Genomic DNA, 18,262 nt, shown 5'->3' on the forward strand with positions numbered 1-18,262 from the left:
CAAAATACAAGAAAAACTCCCCACAATTTAAATATAAAGGGAAAACATAGTTAGGTATACTTTGAAAACATTTTATGAGAAGTTAAAAATACTACATTTTCAACTGAAAATATTGCTGAATATATACATATATATTTGTGCACTTGAGATATGACATGCCTATAAAGAATGTAATTGATTTATTATTTCTATAATTGTTCTAATAAATCAAATTAAGTAAAAAAAAAATGTTTAATACAAAAATAATTTTCACTGATGTATTTTATTTCAGTTTACATTTTTGGCATAGATAACCCTCCATAGATACACACCGCCTGTTTGGTGACGTCACGAAGGGCGGGCGAGCATTCCTGCCGTCTACTTTTGTCTCTACGTGGAGGAGGCAGGACTGCAAACTGGACAGTGTCTGGAATTTAAGGCGCACCAACAGTAAGTACCAATTTCCTGACAAGTTCTAGACCAGCACCTACTTATAGATAGAGTTTATATCAGTTTTGCTTATCAAAACAACATCCTTTGTCCCAAGCTTTCCTCCCTGTTATCCTCTGTTTGTAGGGATGGGTTTGCTGGAGTAAGCAGGGGTAGTTTCCTGCCTATGAAACTTACATGTCTGTCGCTAGCCGGCTAGCTCTAGCTACACCTTGAATGTAGCCCGTTCATCCTCTCGGAGCTGAACAAGTCTGAAAATGTTGAAATATTGCACTCTTTCACTCCTTAATTATGACCACATAACTTTTGGAAAAAGTAACTACTGCTCAAAGACGTAGTATACATATACTAGTTTCATTGTGTAACTATGTATCACATTTATACACGAGGTACACATTTCTAGTTATTTTTTATTTTTGTAGATGCGGGCTGTTTAAAATTTTTTGAATATGTAAAATCCTACAGGAAAAGTCAAGTTAGACAGAAGCAGGTTTGTTCCTTCATCACGCCGCCTCTCACCGGAGGAAGTATAGGTGGAGCCTGCACTATTTCTTTTAAGTTTTCTTTTTAATCTTCCCGCTCCACCAAGTTAGCATATAAAAGCCACATACCAGAACACAATATCACAAAGAGTCTGTAAATAAATCTTGTGTAACACATCTCTCTGCTCAATGTTCTTTACTTTGCTGAATGTTTCTCCTCTCTGTGTGTGTGCGTGTGCGTGTGTGTGTGTGTGTGTGTGTGTGTGTGTTTGTGGGTTATTTTCTGCAAAGGTCTGACTCTTCCACTTTTTGCCAATGAACTGTAAACGTCTATGACGCCTTTGCACTCACTGTGCAAGAGTTAGTGTAGCTGATCCTTGAAAAAGCATTGTTCTCATATGGTCTGTGCTGGTAAGCCTGACGAATGTTTCCACACCAAAATAAGACAGCTTGCCTATGCACAAAGTGGCTTTTTGTCTGTGTCTGTGTGTGTTGAACAGTGGTCTATGTAAACTTGTTTACTGCCTTGAGCGATTTACCAGATTTTTCCTGGAGCCCATCTGGAGCTGCAGCGCTCACTTACATCTGGGATTCCAATCCTGGATTGTTGTTAGGACACGGCTGAGCAGCAAGGTCGGCTGATAATGTCAGAGAAGCCCGTATTTTAACTTCATAAATGTTGTGACTTTGAACATAAAGCGTGTTGTGAATACAAGGTCTGGCCTTCTCTAAAATCTTGTTTCACTTGTATGGCAGGAGACGAGGTGTTTAATTCATAAACATGATTAATATATTGTTAGCTGTGCTCGTAGTGTCAGCGCTAGTGAATGTGATGATTGCATTTCCTTTGTGGAGAAAGAAAAATGCTGGATGACATTTTAACTGTAACCTGACTGGCATGGTTAGATTGCCCATGAATGTACTGGTATGTAGACTATGCTCCACAAAATAGCTGAGGTAAAGTGTAATTTTCCCTTGCTCATGCTGTGGAAGTATTAGAGCGCCTACTGTATGTGTTATTTAAAAGCACAGACATTACATGTGCGCACTGCTGTCTCTCCAACCAGACCTTGGAGACGGTGGATGGGTGGTGTATTTTTAAAAAACCTTGTGCTTCCAGCCGGGCTCACACCTGTGCGAGTGAACAGGTTTTCCTACTTTTTTCCACCATCAGGATCTATGGGAACGGTCACTTGTTCTGCAAGTCAGTAAAAGTGATCAGGTTACTCTTTAGTTGCACTTCTTTCTTTATTCAGAAACTCTTTTTTTTTCTTCTTTTTATTTTCTTTTTTTTAAATTGCGCGCACTGATGGATGTTTCTGAACATTAAAACAATTAAAACAATGCATTGCTATGCTAGAATGCTGAGTCATTTTAAATAAATCATGTGCCAACTTTAATTAATACTGCAGCAAATGCACCAGAGAATATTAATGCAATGAGTCATTAATGTTTTCCATTTTTTTAAAGGCCCCAGCTTATTAACGTGGTTTTTGAAGCAATCGGATACAATGTCAGTGGTATTTTTTACGGTTGCTGTGCCTTTTGTAGTACTGTGAGTGTGCCATGCCTATAAAGGATAATGGTATGCAAGGCTTTTGTTGAATAATAGCATAGGTGTAGGTGTGGCTGCTTACCTGTAGGAGTAACAAGCTAACCCAGCTGATTCAGCAGCACCTCTGTCTGTATGGACTCCCGTACTAACCCCTTTTAGACTTCCTTCATCATTTAGTAAAGCTACATGCTTTCATTTGGCCAACAGTGATACACTATAGAGAGCAGATTGTAAAGGCTAGGTGGTTGCTGTCATTTCATTTGAATGTTTCCATGATGATTCACCACATGGCCTGGCTTTTAAGGCTTTTATAATACCACTTTAACCCAGCCCAGGGTGTTACACTCGCAGCTGTACATGATGTCAAAGTAGAGTAAACTCCACAAACAATTTGTTGTCATCACCTCCCTCCTTACCTGTCAGTACTGCCATGCTGATCTTATCCCAACAGCCTGAACAGGAAATAAAGGGCTGGCCCTACAGACTGGCTTTCTGCTCATGAGTCATTTTCACATCTGCACAAGATTGTGAGTAAAAAAAAAAAAAAACGTCCCATGTTCTTGCAGACCGTGTTGGGTGTGTGCTTATTGAACTTAACCACATTTGGGAAGGGTGCCCAATCTATTTGTGTGCCTCACATTTCCCACGTAACTGTGGATGAAACACTGGCGGGGCGGGGTGTGTCGCCTCAGCTCTGCACATTTAATTCAGCCATCTGGGAGCAGCCCTCGGCTTTAAATTGAGTGAAAGATTCATCAAAGGCGATTGTAAATGGCGTCAATGTGCTGTTTTTGGCTCAACAATTAAAGCCGCTGCTGGGAAAGAAGTGTGTGTGTGCGTTTGTGTTTGTGCGTATTTGTGATATCCAGTTGTAAAATGAGCTAGGAACCGAGAGAGCTTCTTGAACGGAGGGGGGGTTAGACGTCTTAAAGCCTACAAAACAAGTCCAGTTATGCTTGTTTTGCTGCTGCTGGGTATCACATGACTAGGATGACTGCACATCTATACAGATGAGCATTTGTTTCAGTCCAGCTTAATTTCAGCTGGAGCTACCAAATCTTGTATTTTAGGATATTTACAATATTTTTCTGTTTTTGCTTGGTTGTTTGTTTGTTTTTTTTAATTAGTGAAAAGTATATAGCTATGGCACTCCTGAGTCATCCTCTTTGTACTATAGCCAAAGACTGACCTCTTAATAATGTGCTCTATCAGAGGTATTGATGTGCTTTTAGGCAGACATCCATTTAGGAGGTTGATGTTGCTTTCAATGTTAAAGCACAGGATTTTTACAATTTTTGATTTTTTGGGGGGTAGTTTTTTTTCAGCACGCCACACACACGCAAACATGTGCAGCTGTCAAAGAAAACAACTGTCTTTGGAAACCAGCCGCTCTGAACTCTAGTGTAACACAAGATTTATGGCCACAGCTTTGCTACGGTGATTACAAACGCTCTATTCTTCCATGCATCTCACATTTGTCCATTGCCATCTGTGCCCTTGCTCCACGTACTTGTGCCCTTCTTCTGTTGTCACTCCGCCTCCTGTTGAGGGTGTGACAAGTGAGCGAGTGAGGTAATGTTTGTGGGCCCTTCTTGCAGCAGGCCCGACTCAACCGGCCACATTTCACATCCTTTTTGGAGAAAAGTTAAATATAGCAGTGCTGGAATTGGCATTTTCCTAATAGTTGAGTGGGGAGTTTGTGCTCGGCCTGATTTGGGGTTGCTTTGTTGAAGGAAAACACACTCTTCTCTCTGATTTATGGTAAGTCTTTTAAAATGATTTGTGTTTTTGATGTGGCTTATTAAAGTGACAAATCCCTTACCATCACCTAGTTTTCGAAATTATGTAATTTTGTCTGAAGGACTTTTTTGGGCAAGTCTTTCTTGTTTTTGCAGGGCTGTGTGTTTTTAATTTGTCACTTTGTTTTATATTTATAGCTTTATGGGAACTGCATCACGTCTCTGATGCCTTGTGGCTACTGATGAGTCACCTTTCGTGACTATTAATAGTTGCGTTCATTAAAGCGGATGCAAACTTTGGTTCACTGTCTGCTCAGCTGTCTGGGATGCTGCTGAGGGTAGAAAGATAATAGATGGCTCAGTTCACTCAGAGACGTTCAGGCACAAATTCCACTATTCCTTCTGCTATTTTTATATGTTTTGTTGGGGAAACCAGGCGTTGCCTTGCCCAGGATTTCTTTTTTTTTTTTTTTTTTTTTTTTTTAAACCTGTCCCGTTTGGTTCTTTTGCCATCAGAATTATTGTCTAAAGGCGAAGAAAGATGCCCAACGGATTTACTTTACCAAATGGACCATCCCAGCCTTGCCGTAATGGTCCATTTGATTTACCTTTTATTTTATATGTTTTGTTGGGGAAACCAGGCGTTGCCTTGCCCAGGATTTCTGACGAATGTGACGATCGCACATCTGTAGCTTTAAGTCTGGCAAGAAAAAGGGAACACTTTTCTATCTGGAAAAATCTTTGCTCTTTTGTTAACCACTTTTTGTTTTCTCAACCCTCGTGTTGGAGAGGAATGCCATCATACCAGTTTAGCCTTGGAGAGCGAGGGAGCTCACCTCTCTGTAAGTGGAGCTCACTCAGTCCAGGCCTCCTGCATTCCTTTGCAGCTACTGAACAGGAAGGGGGTGCTGACAGAAATTCCTTATTTTCAGTGCCTTTTTTTCTCAATAGTTCCTTTGCCTCAGAGGAGAATGGGAAGCAGTGGTTTTTGTCAAGCAAAGTAGCTCTCGAGACAGATTCTCACTGACTCGTGGTCGATCTGTGACTTGAGTAGTTAACCTTTGAACCAGACGAACCTGACGGGTCATGTTTCATTTGCTCTGGCTGTTTAAACAGATTTCCATCTGGTCTTGCCCATGGCGTGCCACTCGCCAACGCTGATCTAATATTCAATGGGTTTGAGCTAACCTATCAGCACACTGCAGTCTCTTTGCACTGATCTGTCACTCAGTGCTGTCTTTTTTTTCTTTCTTTCTTTTTTTTTATCTCTATGAAACAGCCATGGGTTTGAATATGCAGGAACTGTAGACAAGGGTTAAGCGTTTGGTGTTCCTGTTCTAAGTTCCACTTTTTGCCCAAATAATACTGACCAGTGCTATTGAATGGGATTTGGGTGCATGCAGGTAAACAGAAATAGGTGGTTAGAACCACCAGCTTTCCCCTGACAATAATTCATATTTATAATTATTAGTAAATTTGAATGGGATATCTGACGACCTACCACAGAACATAGACCATAGATCCAAGAGACTTTATGGTCTTCCTTAAAGTTAGCTACACAATTCAAATGCCTTGTGTAGCTGTTTGGCTACACAGAAAGAGGAGATTGCAGGAATTAAGCCAATGTGGAGGTCATAGAAACATATTAAAAAAGCAAACAGTGTGTAGCTTGACAGCCACTGTGCTATCTGTTAATCAAATGTTGATTGGCTGAAAAGTCACCTTGAACAGGAATGGGAGCAATAGAGTTCACCACAAAGAGGAAGAGATTAAAAATGAATATATAAATAGGAGAAAAGCAGACACAGGACAGTTCGCCCTCTTGTTTTCACTTTACTACAAACAGCTCTTTGTGTGTTTTGACTCATGTGTGCACTGTAGCAGGTGCTAAGCTAAAGCTCAACTGTCCCTGTCATGGTCACTGCTATGTGTGATTGTCCATGATGTGTACAGAGCTCATCTACAGTCTTGTAGTGATTGGCACTGGAATCCCAGATTGCACATTTTGTTGATTGTTTGTAGGTCAATCCATTTAATTTCAGATGCATTTTGGTGATAATACCCCACAAATCTTTCACATTTGCACGTTTGTCTAGAGATCCCTGGCTTTTGAGTCTTTCCAACTGCTTGAGTCTTTTGAGTCTATTTCAAACTGCATGCACAGTCGTAACCACTTTTTTATTGCAGCTGTCAGTAAAAAGATTTAACTTGCTTTGTCGATTTGATTTGTAGTATAGGCACACAATAAAAATAAAACATTGTAGTTAAAAAAATCTATATTTTACAAGATGCACTGTATAGTATAGTATACTAACTGAAGAGTAATCATTTAGTCATCCAAAGGCTGCTCACATCTTGACTCATCTAGTAGTTTCATTGGAAAATGGGCTTGCTGCTATACAATAAAACTAACAGGATGTGACTTTGATTAAGGAAAAGGAAAAGCGATAGGTAAATTAAGCTATTTTAGGCCTGACAGAAAATAAGAGGTTCACTTATCTGCTGTGTGTCGATGCCACTCCCTTTGCTGGTTGAATGCATAGAAAGTGACAGCAGTGTGGGTGAGTTTACAGGAGTGATAAAGATGCTGTTTGCCTCCCAAACTATTTTTAAGATGTTGTGACTCTGCTCTCTTCACAGTCACACCTTTCTTTGACTGACCACCTCAGGTCAATCTCAGAAAAATGTCTGCAAAGCTAACACAAGAAGAAAGGGAGGAGATAAGACAGATATTTGAAAGTTACGGTGAGTAAAAAAAGTCATGTTTCTTTTTATTGCAGTCACTGTTACTGCTGGTTTAACCATATCTGATGATTCTTTCTGTGTTTTTATAGATAAGAACGGAGATGGGAATATCTCTAAACAAGAGCTTGGTGACCTTCTTAAAGACATCGGCCATCCGCTGCCAGGATTCAGGCTTCGAGAGCTCATCCAGAAGCTCGATACAGACAATGATGAAAAGCTAAACTTTGACGAGTTTACCTCGGTACGTTCTAAGCAGAGCCGAAAAGCATCCACATGCCACAAATGCATACAAACATACTGCAGGAATGTGAAAGTGATAAACTGAAGAAATGATTAATCCTTCACAGTAGCAGCTTCTTGTACAGTCTGCATTCTTTATCAGTCAAAACTTGGGATCACAAACAGCACCCCAAAATGTTATCACCCTTGGTCCAAACATCTACTGACTATTTATGTATGTATGTATTTATTTAATAATTAAAATTTTGTTGAATTAGACATTAGAAACATCAACATATAAAAAGGCAGTTCAAAGACACTGATGTAGTGTGATGTATACAAGGGAATTTGTACAATAAGTACAAAAAGATGTTTTCACTTTTTCTTTGGATATGAACTCACAGAAAAGGCCCTGTTGCTCCTTGGCTATCACATTTTTTTTTTTTACAATTGAGCCTTCCCAACATCTTGTCTGGCACAAGTCTGATTGATTAGGTATTTTTATGGCACAGCAAAGCTGGGATCTGCAATCCAGCACTGTCCATGTATAGATAATAATGACATGTATAGACATACATGTGCCATTATGCGAGAAAGATGAATCAAAATGAGCAGAAGTGGCTAAAAGTATTAATAACCTCCACAAGGCTGCTATTGTGTTGTTGCGGTTGCTTCTTTCACCTACACTGGATAGGAAGTGCAAGCTAGCATCCTGTGGCCTTTTGCATGTAAAGAGTGCTGTGCTAGTTTGCCCAGCAGCTCATTGTGGTCACACCGACAGCTGTGGAGGCGAGGCCACTGATGAAGCTCTGATAACTCCGGCTGCAGGAAGTATCACATACATTCCTACTGAATACATATTGTCAAACCAGCTTTGTTTCAATTCTCTCCCATGTTGCGATTTACTGATAAGATACGCTGCATATCAAGAACTGTCACCACATATTGCTCCCATTATTATTGTTAAATGACGTTTAAATATGTGGGTGTTTAATTTGGAGGATAAGTGCTGTAGCTGTTTCTGTCATAATCTCATCAGCCCGAGGCCATCCTGGACCTTTAAAGCTCGTTGATGCCGTCAAAACCTCAGCTACTAGCCTAGATACTCACCATATCTTCTTAGCCCTGTAGCAAGCAGGTTGGGTTATGTTTTCGTGCCACTGAGGAGAAATTCCAGCAGATCTCCTGTGTCTGCCGAGCAACCTGAGCTGCCACCGTGGCTCACAGGAGACCACAGTAACAGGAGAGAAGATGGTTGAGGCTTTTTGCACAGAAGTATGACTTAATAAAGATTGTTTGCTTCATTGATTCCGATTCATTGATTAGTCTGCTGATTCCATTTAAAAAAACTTCAAAATTCAAAAATGGTCCAAACCCTTCCAAATGATTTCCGATTAAAAATAAAATTAAAATGCTGAATTACAAATGAAATTGCCGGAATAATCATATTATAAATAACATGCAGCTGATCTGAACGTGATCTTTAGTAAATTTGCTCGGATACTCATACAGTAGTTTGACATACCTGTTTAATCAAATGTAATTCAAAGGAAGTGTCTTTCAGTCATTGGTCTGTTATGCTGAGTCAGTCATTGTAGGTACTGGTAAATGATGGTGTCTTATCTAATCCAATTCTCGTAAATTAGGATTATTTCCACCACTTTTTTTGAGATTACTACGACATAATCCCAAATCAGTGTCTTTAAATGCAACACAAACATGCCATAGCCTTCAGCCTTCGCCATTTCTAACCATTCTTTGCTGTTATTTTAGATTGTTGATGAACTGAAGGCCGGCCAGATATCCAAGTCTTTCCGCAAGGCCATCAACAGAAAGGAAGGCATCCTGGCTATTGGAGGGACGTCTGAGCTGTCAAGTGAAGGCACACAACATTCGTTCTCTGGTACGTCAGAGATTCCCAACCTCATTGGCACTGTTTGCTGCCAGTGTTTGTCATGAGCTGTTGACTTTGTACCCTCTGCAGTTCACGTGCAGGCGCTTCATTTAACACTGAAGTAATCTATATTAGACAATGTGACCTAGTGAAATTAGGTGATATAAGCAGCCCACTCAAGTTACCTTGTTGGTGTTTGGATTTTAACTAACCTGTGTCTGTTTGTCCTCATAGAGGAGGAGCGATACGCCTTTGTGAACTGGATCAACACCGCTCTGGAAAAAGACCCTGACTGCCAACATGTTCTGCCCATGGATCCCAACACAAACGCCCTCTTCACGTGTGTTGGAGACGGTATCGTACTCTGGTGGGTGCTCCTGTTACTGTCCCTCACTGAGTTCTAACACTGCTCTAAAGGTTGTTCATATTAAAAAATATGAGTTTTTATATCAACATATAGAGGTCTAAAGAAATCGCGTTGTCTGTGCCTGAATTGCAGCTGGACTGGTCAAAGCTCAAAATGATGCTTCACTGTTTGAATTGGCTACTTTTAAAAATCTGTTTGAGGTGCCGGTGTGGCTCCCTCGGTTGAGCAGGCGACCCTATCACCATGAGGCTAATGCAGCATGCCCGGGCTTGAAGCCACTGGGCCTCGGAGTGCTGCTTTATCCCTGTAAAGCCTCAAAATCCCAAAACATATATTTTAAAAAAAGAAAAAACAATACACACACACATTTGCTTCTGAGTTAAACCTCTGTTCAAATTAATATCCACCTTTCACACCCTTCATTTGCATTTTTGTGACCTGGCAAACAAAAGCTATGATTTTGTTTATTACATGCTGAATTATTTGTTTTTGATACTGTACAACTGTTTAAACATAAATCAGTTTTACATTAACTCAAGCTCATTTTATAAGACTGAGAAAATATATGATTACTTTTACTTTTAGTGTTTTTGACACCAATGGCTCTGAAGTAATAAAGTAACAGTCCTTCATGTTAAACATATTTCTGATATAGCTTATTAAGTTGCAACATAAAAGGATATTGTTAGTTTGTCTAAGGTTATGTTGCTACAATATAAAAGCAAGAATCAGTTAAACATCACATGTTTGAATTTATGTTAAAGTTGAAAAAAGTGCCACAAATTTACTTAAACTGTGAATGCAAATCTTTCCAACCATGATGCCCTAAAAGTTAGATATTTACGCTACATTTCACTGTGTGTTATACTTGTATAACTATGCATGTGACAAATAAAGAACCTTGAACCAAGTTGCTTAATATTCACAAACACAGATGCTTTAGAGACAATAAACATTTGGATTTCTGTCTCCTTAACAACATGCATCAGACATGTTAATGTTTGTGGGGTTTTTTTACTCTTTGCACAGCAAAATGATCAACCTGTCAGTGCCCGACACGATTGATGAGAGGACCATAAATAAGAAGAAGTTGACTCCTTTCACAATACAGGTCAGTCAGTTTTTTCTTATGGTGCTTTTTCCCCCCCTCACATTTTTTAGCAAATGTTTTTGTTTTTTGTTTTTTTTAACTGTTAATTTGTGCCTTACAGGAGAATCTTAACCTGGCCCTGAACTCTGCTTCAGCCATTGGGTGCCATGTGGTGAACATCGGTGCTTTAGACCTGAGAGAAGGGAAGCCCCATCTGGTGTTGGGCCTGCTGTGGCAGATCATCAAGATCGGTCTCTTTGCTGACATTGAGCTCAGCAGAAATGAAGGTACAGGACATTAAATAACATGCGCTTCAGTCCTGTTGTTCCCCCAGTCTGTTTTCAAGCAGCTTAAGTGATGATTAATGCTTCTGAACAGCACTGGCGGCACTGCTGAGGGATGGGGAAACTCTCGAGGACCTGATGAAGCTGTCACCAGAAGAACTGCTGTTACGCTGGGCAAACTTTCACCTGGAAAATGCTGGACAGAAGAAGATCAACAACTTCAGCTCTGACATTAAAGTGAGTATACTCACTGGCACTGAATCCAGTTGGTGCATCTAAATAGTAGATGCAGAGAGAGGGACACTAAACAGAACTTTAGAACATAATATTACAGGTTTAATGTGGCTTTTAAGGTTCTTCACGGGGCTTTTTAAATCCATTTTTGACTTGTTTTTCACTCTGGTAATAACTACGTCTACCAACACAGGCGTCTGTCAGCCCACCTGGACAGGTAGCACATGTTTGTGTTTGTACAAACTCACCCAAATATCCACTTATCTTTTCCAAAAATAGGAATGAGTGGGTAGTGTCTCAGGCTTAGCTGTGTATGTAGGGATTAAGAAAAAGACACAGTCTTTCTGTGGCAACATGCATTTTAGTAAGGTAGTTCAGGTGAAAGGTGCCACTCATTACGTCAGATGTACAGCATTTGTTAACTTTTATTATACAAGCACTGTCAGACCATTTCATAAATGAAGCAGTAAAAGTATACCGTTATGCACCTGTATGTGTATGTATTTTTCTCAAGCTCTGCATTTGTTTTTTTGTTTCTGATTAATTCTCATTATTTCAACATTTAGCGATGCGATCCTCTAAAATACACTTCTAAAGTTCAGTTTTTGTCCCTGTTGAACTTGTTCTCAAACTAAATCAAGTTTATCATCACCTTTCTCAGAGTGAAGCTGCCTTTAATAAGACTAAAATGAGTGTAGGTTTTGTTGTTTGTCCAATAGCAGGAACCTACATTTTCTTTGTTTGTTTGCTTTCCTTTATTCAGGATTCAAGAGCCTATTTCCACCTTCTGAATCAAATCTCTCCAAAAGGCACAGATGAGGATAAGCCACGCATAGACATCAACATGGCAGGAATCAATGTAAGCACTCTGACAGTCAGCGCTCACAGCTGGGCATCTCCAACACATGCCAGCAGCTGTACAGGGCCTCTGACTCAAGTGTGTGTGTGTGTGTTGTTCAGGAGAAAGACGACATGAAGAGGGCGGATGCCATGCTGCAGCAGGCTGACAGACTCAGCTGTCGGCAGTTTGTCACCCCAGCTGACGTTGTCAGTGGAAACCCCAAACTCAACCTTGCTTTCGTGGCCAATCTGTTTAATAAATATCCAGCACTGACCAAACCTGAGAATGAGGATATTGACTGGGGACTGTTGGAAGGTGGGTTATCAAGACGTTCAGAGGTGGTAATCAAATGTAAGCTAAATTGGAAGATACAAGAGGCCCCAGGGATCTGTAGTATTTCTCTGCTACATTATTTATGGGTAAATGAGTAAAACAAAATGTTTGATACAGTCAGGAACCATCTTTGATGGAAAAGCAGAAAATGAACATGAGAAATCTCCAAAATTAATTTTAAAAAAATCTGCTTGAAAGAATCTAGCTGACAACATGGTTGTATTTAGATTTCTCCAGATAGTCAGAGCATCTGCCTAACACAAACATAAACATGTAAGTTATAGCTAACAAACAACAACTAACAGGCGTACTGTAGCATAGAGATAAGTCTTAATATGACAACAAGTCCCTCCTGGCTTTGGCACCTACTGGATACGTTAGTCAGTACATTTGTATTTACAAAAATCTTTACTGTTCACTTGTATAGTTACATACATTCATCATTAAGTCCCTTAAGACTCACAATCCTGTACTGTCCAGGTGAGACGAGAGAAGAGAGGACGTTCCGAAACTGGATGAACTCCCTGGGAGTGAACCCACATGTGAATCATCTGTATGGGTAAGTAAACTTCCTGGCATCTGGAACATAAAAGTGGGATACTAGCTTCTTCTTTTTGTCTTTTTAATGTTTATTATTAATTACAATGCTCACTATTCTTACAGAGACCTACAGGATGCCCTGGTCATCCTTCAGCTCTATGATAAGATTAAAGTGCCGGTTGACTGGAACAACAAGGTCAACAAGCCACCATACCCTAAACTGGGAACCAACATGAAAAAGGTAGACCTAATGGCCTTATTCTTTTAGATTCAAGAAGAAACATGTTGGCTTTCTCCAACTATTTAATTTATATTTCCCAGCTGGAGAATTGTAACTATGCAGTGGAACTGGGCAAAACAGCCAAGTTCTCCCTCGTTGGCATCGGCGGGCAGGACCTGAATGATGGCAATGCTACCTTGACTCTAGCACTGGTGTGGCAGTTGATGAGAAGGTACAAAAAAAAACAACCGTGTGATTTCAGGAATAGAATCAAGTAGAAGTTCCTCCTTCCTTTTGTTTCTGCGTTTCTGCTTTTCTTGTAGTCAACAAGATAAGGAAAAGGTTTACAGCCTGGCGTGCTGAGCATGCATAGCACATTTCTGTGTCCAGCTGACTTATTTTTAAACACTTAAAAAATATAAAACAACAAATTTTCTGAATTGTTTACATTCTACAGTAACACAGATTGCAAACTTTGGTTTTTAAGCCTTAAGTGGCATCAACAACCTTTATAAGTCATATGTTGTACACATAGTATATGTAGTACATTAAATAATAAAGTTATGTATCATGATATTTTAAATGGACTTCTTATCCTCATTTACAGCATTTAGGAACAATTGGTCGCCAGGGAAAAATGAGTATTTGACTGGCTGCGAGTGGTTTCTGGAGGTTGCTGGAAGTCACTGTGAAATTGATCACTATGCCCCAGTCATTAAACCCCATGGTAGCCATTAATCACTAAGGAAAAATGCTCATCCCACAATCGGTTGCCAGTGTTTGCTGGAGGTTGCTTGATGAACTTGGTCAGAGCTTGCGTACATGTGTGCAGATAAGGTGGTGTCTTTATGCAAACTATTGGCGACCACAACACTCTGCAGGTGCCCAAAGCAGATCACAAAGAGGCGTTCTCTGTGACTGACTTCACCTGGTAACAGCCGGCAACCAATCGAGGAATACACATTTTTCCCAAGCAACTGTAGGCTACCAGGGGTTCACTGACTGGCCTGTGTGACTGAGGCCTAACCAACCCTTTTATTTTTTTTCTTTCTGATCAGCTATCCCACATAATCATAAGGTTTGAACAATGGGTGCCTGGGCTTCTGAGCTCTAGAGCAGAAAACATTGTCTAAAAGAGACCAATTAAGAAACCTGAGGTTTAGCTCACAGGGGATTACATACAAGTTATACAAGCTAATGCCATCATTTATGTTTAATATGGGCATCAACCATTGTAAGAGTGAATGTATGATAACAAAAATAGTATAAAAGCACTTCAGAATCAATAGTGACAAATCAAAGTAGCTTAATGTAAAAGTTAATGATCTTGTATTAAATTGACAGTCTTCATTTTCAGATTCATTGTGATAGTTCTCTTTATTTACTCTAATTTTCTTTAAACTGTTTCCACTGTGGAGAGTTGGTAGTTGTAGTTGGCAGCCTCGGCACACAGTGGTGTGTGCGCGTGTGTGTGTGTGTGTGTGTGTGTGTGCGTGTGTGCGCACATTCCTCATATTTGTGATTACATTTCCATAGCTGATTCCAGTGTTAAAGATTCTTCCCTGATGTTTTTGTCTTTGGTCTTTTAGTTAAAAACTGGAGTTCTCTGTTCAGTCCTGTAATAAATATGCTGCCTCTCTACTCTTTCAGATATACGCTGAATGTACTGGAGGACCTTGGTGATGGAGAGAAAGTAAATGATGACATCATTGTACGCTGGGTGAACAAAACATTGGCAGAGGCTGGAAAATCAGCCAAGATTTCAAGTTTTAAGGTAAAGTGACATTGGAGAATCAGACATCTCTACATATGTAAACCAGCCCTCATCAGCACATTGAGCAGTGTAAAAAGATGTAGTCATGTGATTCAGTTGGGGAGGGGTGGGGTCTCATTTTGCTGAGACGGCTCCATGTGTGTGTCGAAGCCCTAATCTGTGTGTTATGTGGCGATCAGGACAAGGAGATCAGCAGCAGTTTGGCAGTACTGGAACTCATAGACGCCATCCAGCCTGGCAGCATTGACCATGATCTGATCAAAACTGGCAAACTCTCTGAAGACGACAAGCTGGAGAATGCCAAGTAAGGACAAAAAGAAAGAGAAGCAGCTTTTTGACCATATACTGGTAAGTATTTTTATACAACTTACCATGTCTGTGTCCTCCCTAGATATGCCATTTCCATGGCGAGGAAGATTGGAGCCCGCGTCTACGCTCTCCCAGAAGACCTCGTGGAGGTCAAGCCCAAAATGGTGATGACTGTCTTTGCCTGCTTGATGGGTCGGGGGATGAAACGAGTCTAACTAGCTGGAATCATTGTGACAATTACTCATACCCACAGGCCATTAGCATTTTGAGAGAGCTGCCCCATTTGAAGGAATTACATTTTTTTTTCTTGTGTGTCAGAATCATACATTTGCATGTGTCCCTGCATCTTCTGATTAATAGAGGTGTTTTCTGAAGAATAATGTGCTTTCATCTTATTTAAAGTGAGGCTGCAAAACTAAAATTTCTAAAGACTTTGATCATCTTTACAGTTTCAGTATGCAGAACTCTTAACGTGTAAGAATGCTGTTTTGTTTTGTGTTTTTTAAGCGAGCGTGCCTATTTGCAGTTGCAAGGTTGTTTACATATTTTTACTCAGCTTGATAAGTAAATTATAGCCTTGAGTAAGCAAAACACATTCCCAAATACCATAATTATGAATAAATGCTTGGTAAATGTTTGGGAAGGGGGAGGGGGAATAAAAAGAGAAGAGGCATCAGACAACCCATTTCCTCTCACTTGATGAAGTAAAACCATGGCCTAAACTGGCATCTTAACTGGCAACGTAAACGTCTACAGTATCCATATACAGAAGCCATATGGTCTGATCATAGTAAAGACCATGGTGATGTGCTATCTGTATTCTTGTACTCGTCATTTGTTTGTTTATTGGGATCATTATGCGATGTAAATGCTGTTCTTTGGGTGTTTCTGGTCTTAGTTGTATTGGGTTTTTGTTTTTTTGTTTGTTTTGTTTTTTAAAGTATCTGTTACGTTGGATGAAGAGCAGGCTGACTGGATTCTCCTGGCTTCTGCTGTGCCTTCTTGTCTCAAAGACAACTTGCACTCATGCTTTGAGTTTTTCCTTTCCTTTTGTATTCACTGTTACCAAATATAAATTGCAACTTCATTCCAGGTAGCTTTATGATACTCTATGACAATGGCCAGATTGTATTTGGTCTCGTGTTCATGTCTATTCCTAAGGGCTTTACATGCAACAATAAATATGCCTTGGAAAACCAGTCTTATGTTTGATCATGGTTATTTCTGACCACAAGTTCATCTTTTAAGCTCTTCCACTTTTCTCTAAAAAATGAAATTTACTATTTTGTTTTCACTTTACAGCATTAGATCAAAGTGGATGCTTTGTGATTGGTTACTTGTAGATCAAAATAAACATTCAGTTGTAATTATATAGCACTAATTCACAACAACAGTCACTTCAAGGGACTTTATATTGTAAGATAAAGTCCCTACAATATTAGAAAGAAACCTCACACACCTACCTCACTCATCTACACAACCCACTATGAGCAACAGTGGGACTTCTGGTTAGACATTATGGCTCTAAGATTTTAGGACAGAATGCAATAAATTCCATTTTGTGGGGATTTAAAAGCAGGAATTTAGAGGTCATCCTGGCTTCAATGTCTAAAAGACATGCCTGTAGTTTACCTAACTGACTTCATGGAAAAATAAAGCTGGGTATCATCTGCATAGCAACAAAGATGTCCTGTTCAGTTTCTTGTTAAACACAAATACCTGCATGTCTGAAGGCTAACATGTCTAACCTTGAAGCAGTTGGACTACAGCAGCAGAAGACCACACAAGGTGCCACTCCTTTCAGCTGAGAACACAAAAACTAAGCCATAATTCTCATCGGCTCACCAAAACTGGAAAATAGAACGATTGGAAAAATGTCGCCTGGTCTCATGAGTCTGGATTTCTGCTGCACCATTCATAAGGCATAATCAGAATTTGGTGTAATCAATATGAAAGTATGGATTATACCAACAATTTTTTACTTGACACACTTTGGGCCCCTTAGTGCCATCTGAGCATCATTTAAATGCACTGTTGGTGACCATGTCCGTGTCTTTTACATGGGTAATACATCAGTTTATCTGAATAAAGTGAAGTATTAAGTATAATTAGTGGTGCAGGATTCATCTTGTAAGAAATGGATCATCTTGGCTCAACAATCATCTTGACGGGTATGAACAAACAGTGGTTGGTGTGGTTACAAGTAACCATAGAAGAGGATACATACAAGTCTAAAAACACTTTAACATTTAATATGTTTAAACTGATTTTATGCCTGTTCTTCCATGACTTTTTTAAGCAGTCTCCGAGTACTTTCAGTGTATTAGATCTTTTGTTTTGTGAATGATTGATCCCAAAATGTACTCAGGAGGAAGTTCTTTGTTTCCAAGCGCCTCTTACATCAGATACCTGTTGGTTTTTTTACTGCTTCTCCTTCCTCTTATCTGAGCTTCTGTTAATGTTACTACCTTTATGCTTTATGTTCTTCCCCTTTTTTCACCATAAAATCCCCCACCTGTTTTAAAAAAAAACAACAAAAAAACTCTGTGAAAGAAAAAAACAAAGCGCTTACAGTTTGTGCGTTTACTCTTGTCTCTTCACAGTCCATCAACAATCTCGTTGCCCAACAGAGATAGCAATGGCAGATTGAAGTTTACTGTTCACTGGGCTGAATCTCAGTCAGATGGAAAGTCCTCTGGGCTTCACTCCCAGTAAGTTTTCGAGGATCTGATTAAAGCGGAAACTGCCAGGCTCTGTCGGAAAGCTCCATGATTAGGAAGAAGTCTCATGTGGTCCCCATCGCCTGGGTTTTCAAGCTCCATTTGCAGCGGAGAGTGTGGCTGTGGTGAAAGTTTAGACTCCTAAACATCGCTGCTCTTGTTACTTTTTGTCAACAAGAGAAGATTAAGCAAAATATTTCAAGTCAAACTCTCAAAATCAAAGTGTCAATAATCATAAATATCCCACAGATCCTAATGATGCCATCCTAGATCATAAAGAAAAGAGGCTAAGTTCATGTTTTACCTTATATCTAAGGTACATCCTGGCTCCCCACCTCTCACTCTATAGTAGCTGGGATAGGCCCCAACCCCCCATGACCCTGATAAGGATAAGCAGAAGTGAATAGATGGATGGATAAAGTACTGTGAGCAAAATATACTTAATTCCACACATTTATTATATGCAATGTAATGAGATAGTTCATAG

General features: G+C 39.8%; 1 protein-coding gene across 2 annotated transcripts; it reads left to right on the top strand.

Moving 5' to 3' along the window:
• The first annotated feature begins 360 nt into the window (after positions 1-360).
• On the top strand, positions 361-16,254 carry pls3 (plastin 3 (T isoform)). 2 transcript variants are annotated; one of them, XM_063487464.1, is made up of 16 exons: positions 361-429; positions 6,846-6,950; positions 7,040-7,191; positions 8,943-9,072; positions 9,298-9,430; positions 10,460-10,541; positions 10,642-10,807; positions 10,899-11,041; positions 11,802-11,897; positions 11,999-12,194; positions 12,693-12,771; positions 12,876-12,993; positions 13,074-13,204; positions 14,623-14,746; positions 14,926-15,050; positions 15,138-16,254. In XM_063487464.1, the coding sequence occupies exons 2-16, from the start codon at positions 6,890-6,892 to the stop codon at positions 15,268-15,270; spliced, it is 1,869 nt and encodes a 622-aa protein (XP_063343534.1). In that variant the 5' UTR covers positions 361-429; positions 6,846-6,889; the 3' UTR covers positions 15,271-16,254. The 2 variants fall into 2 exon arrangements, with proteins under 2 accessions (XP_063343534.1, XP_063343535.1); XM_063487465.1 differs by lacking the exons at positions 361-429; positions 6,846-6,950; positions 7,040-7,191 and adding an exon at positions 8,168-8,444.
• Positions 16,255-18,262: the final 2,008 nt, after the last annotated feature.

The sequence above is a fragment of the Pelmatolapia mariae genome, linkage group LG10_11 (assembly GCF_036321145.2).
Source record: "Pelmatolapia mariae isolate MD_Pm_ZW linkage group LG10_11, Pm_UMD_F_2, whole genome shotgun sequence".
In the NCBI taxonomy this organism is placed as follows: domain Eukaryota; kingdom Metazoa; phylum Chordata; class Actinopteri; order Cichliformes; family Cichlidae; genus Pelmatolapia; species Pelmatolapia mariae.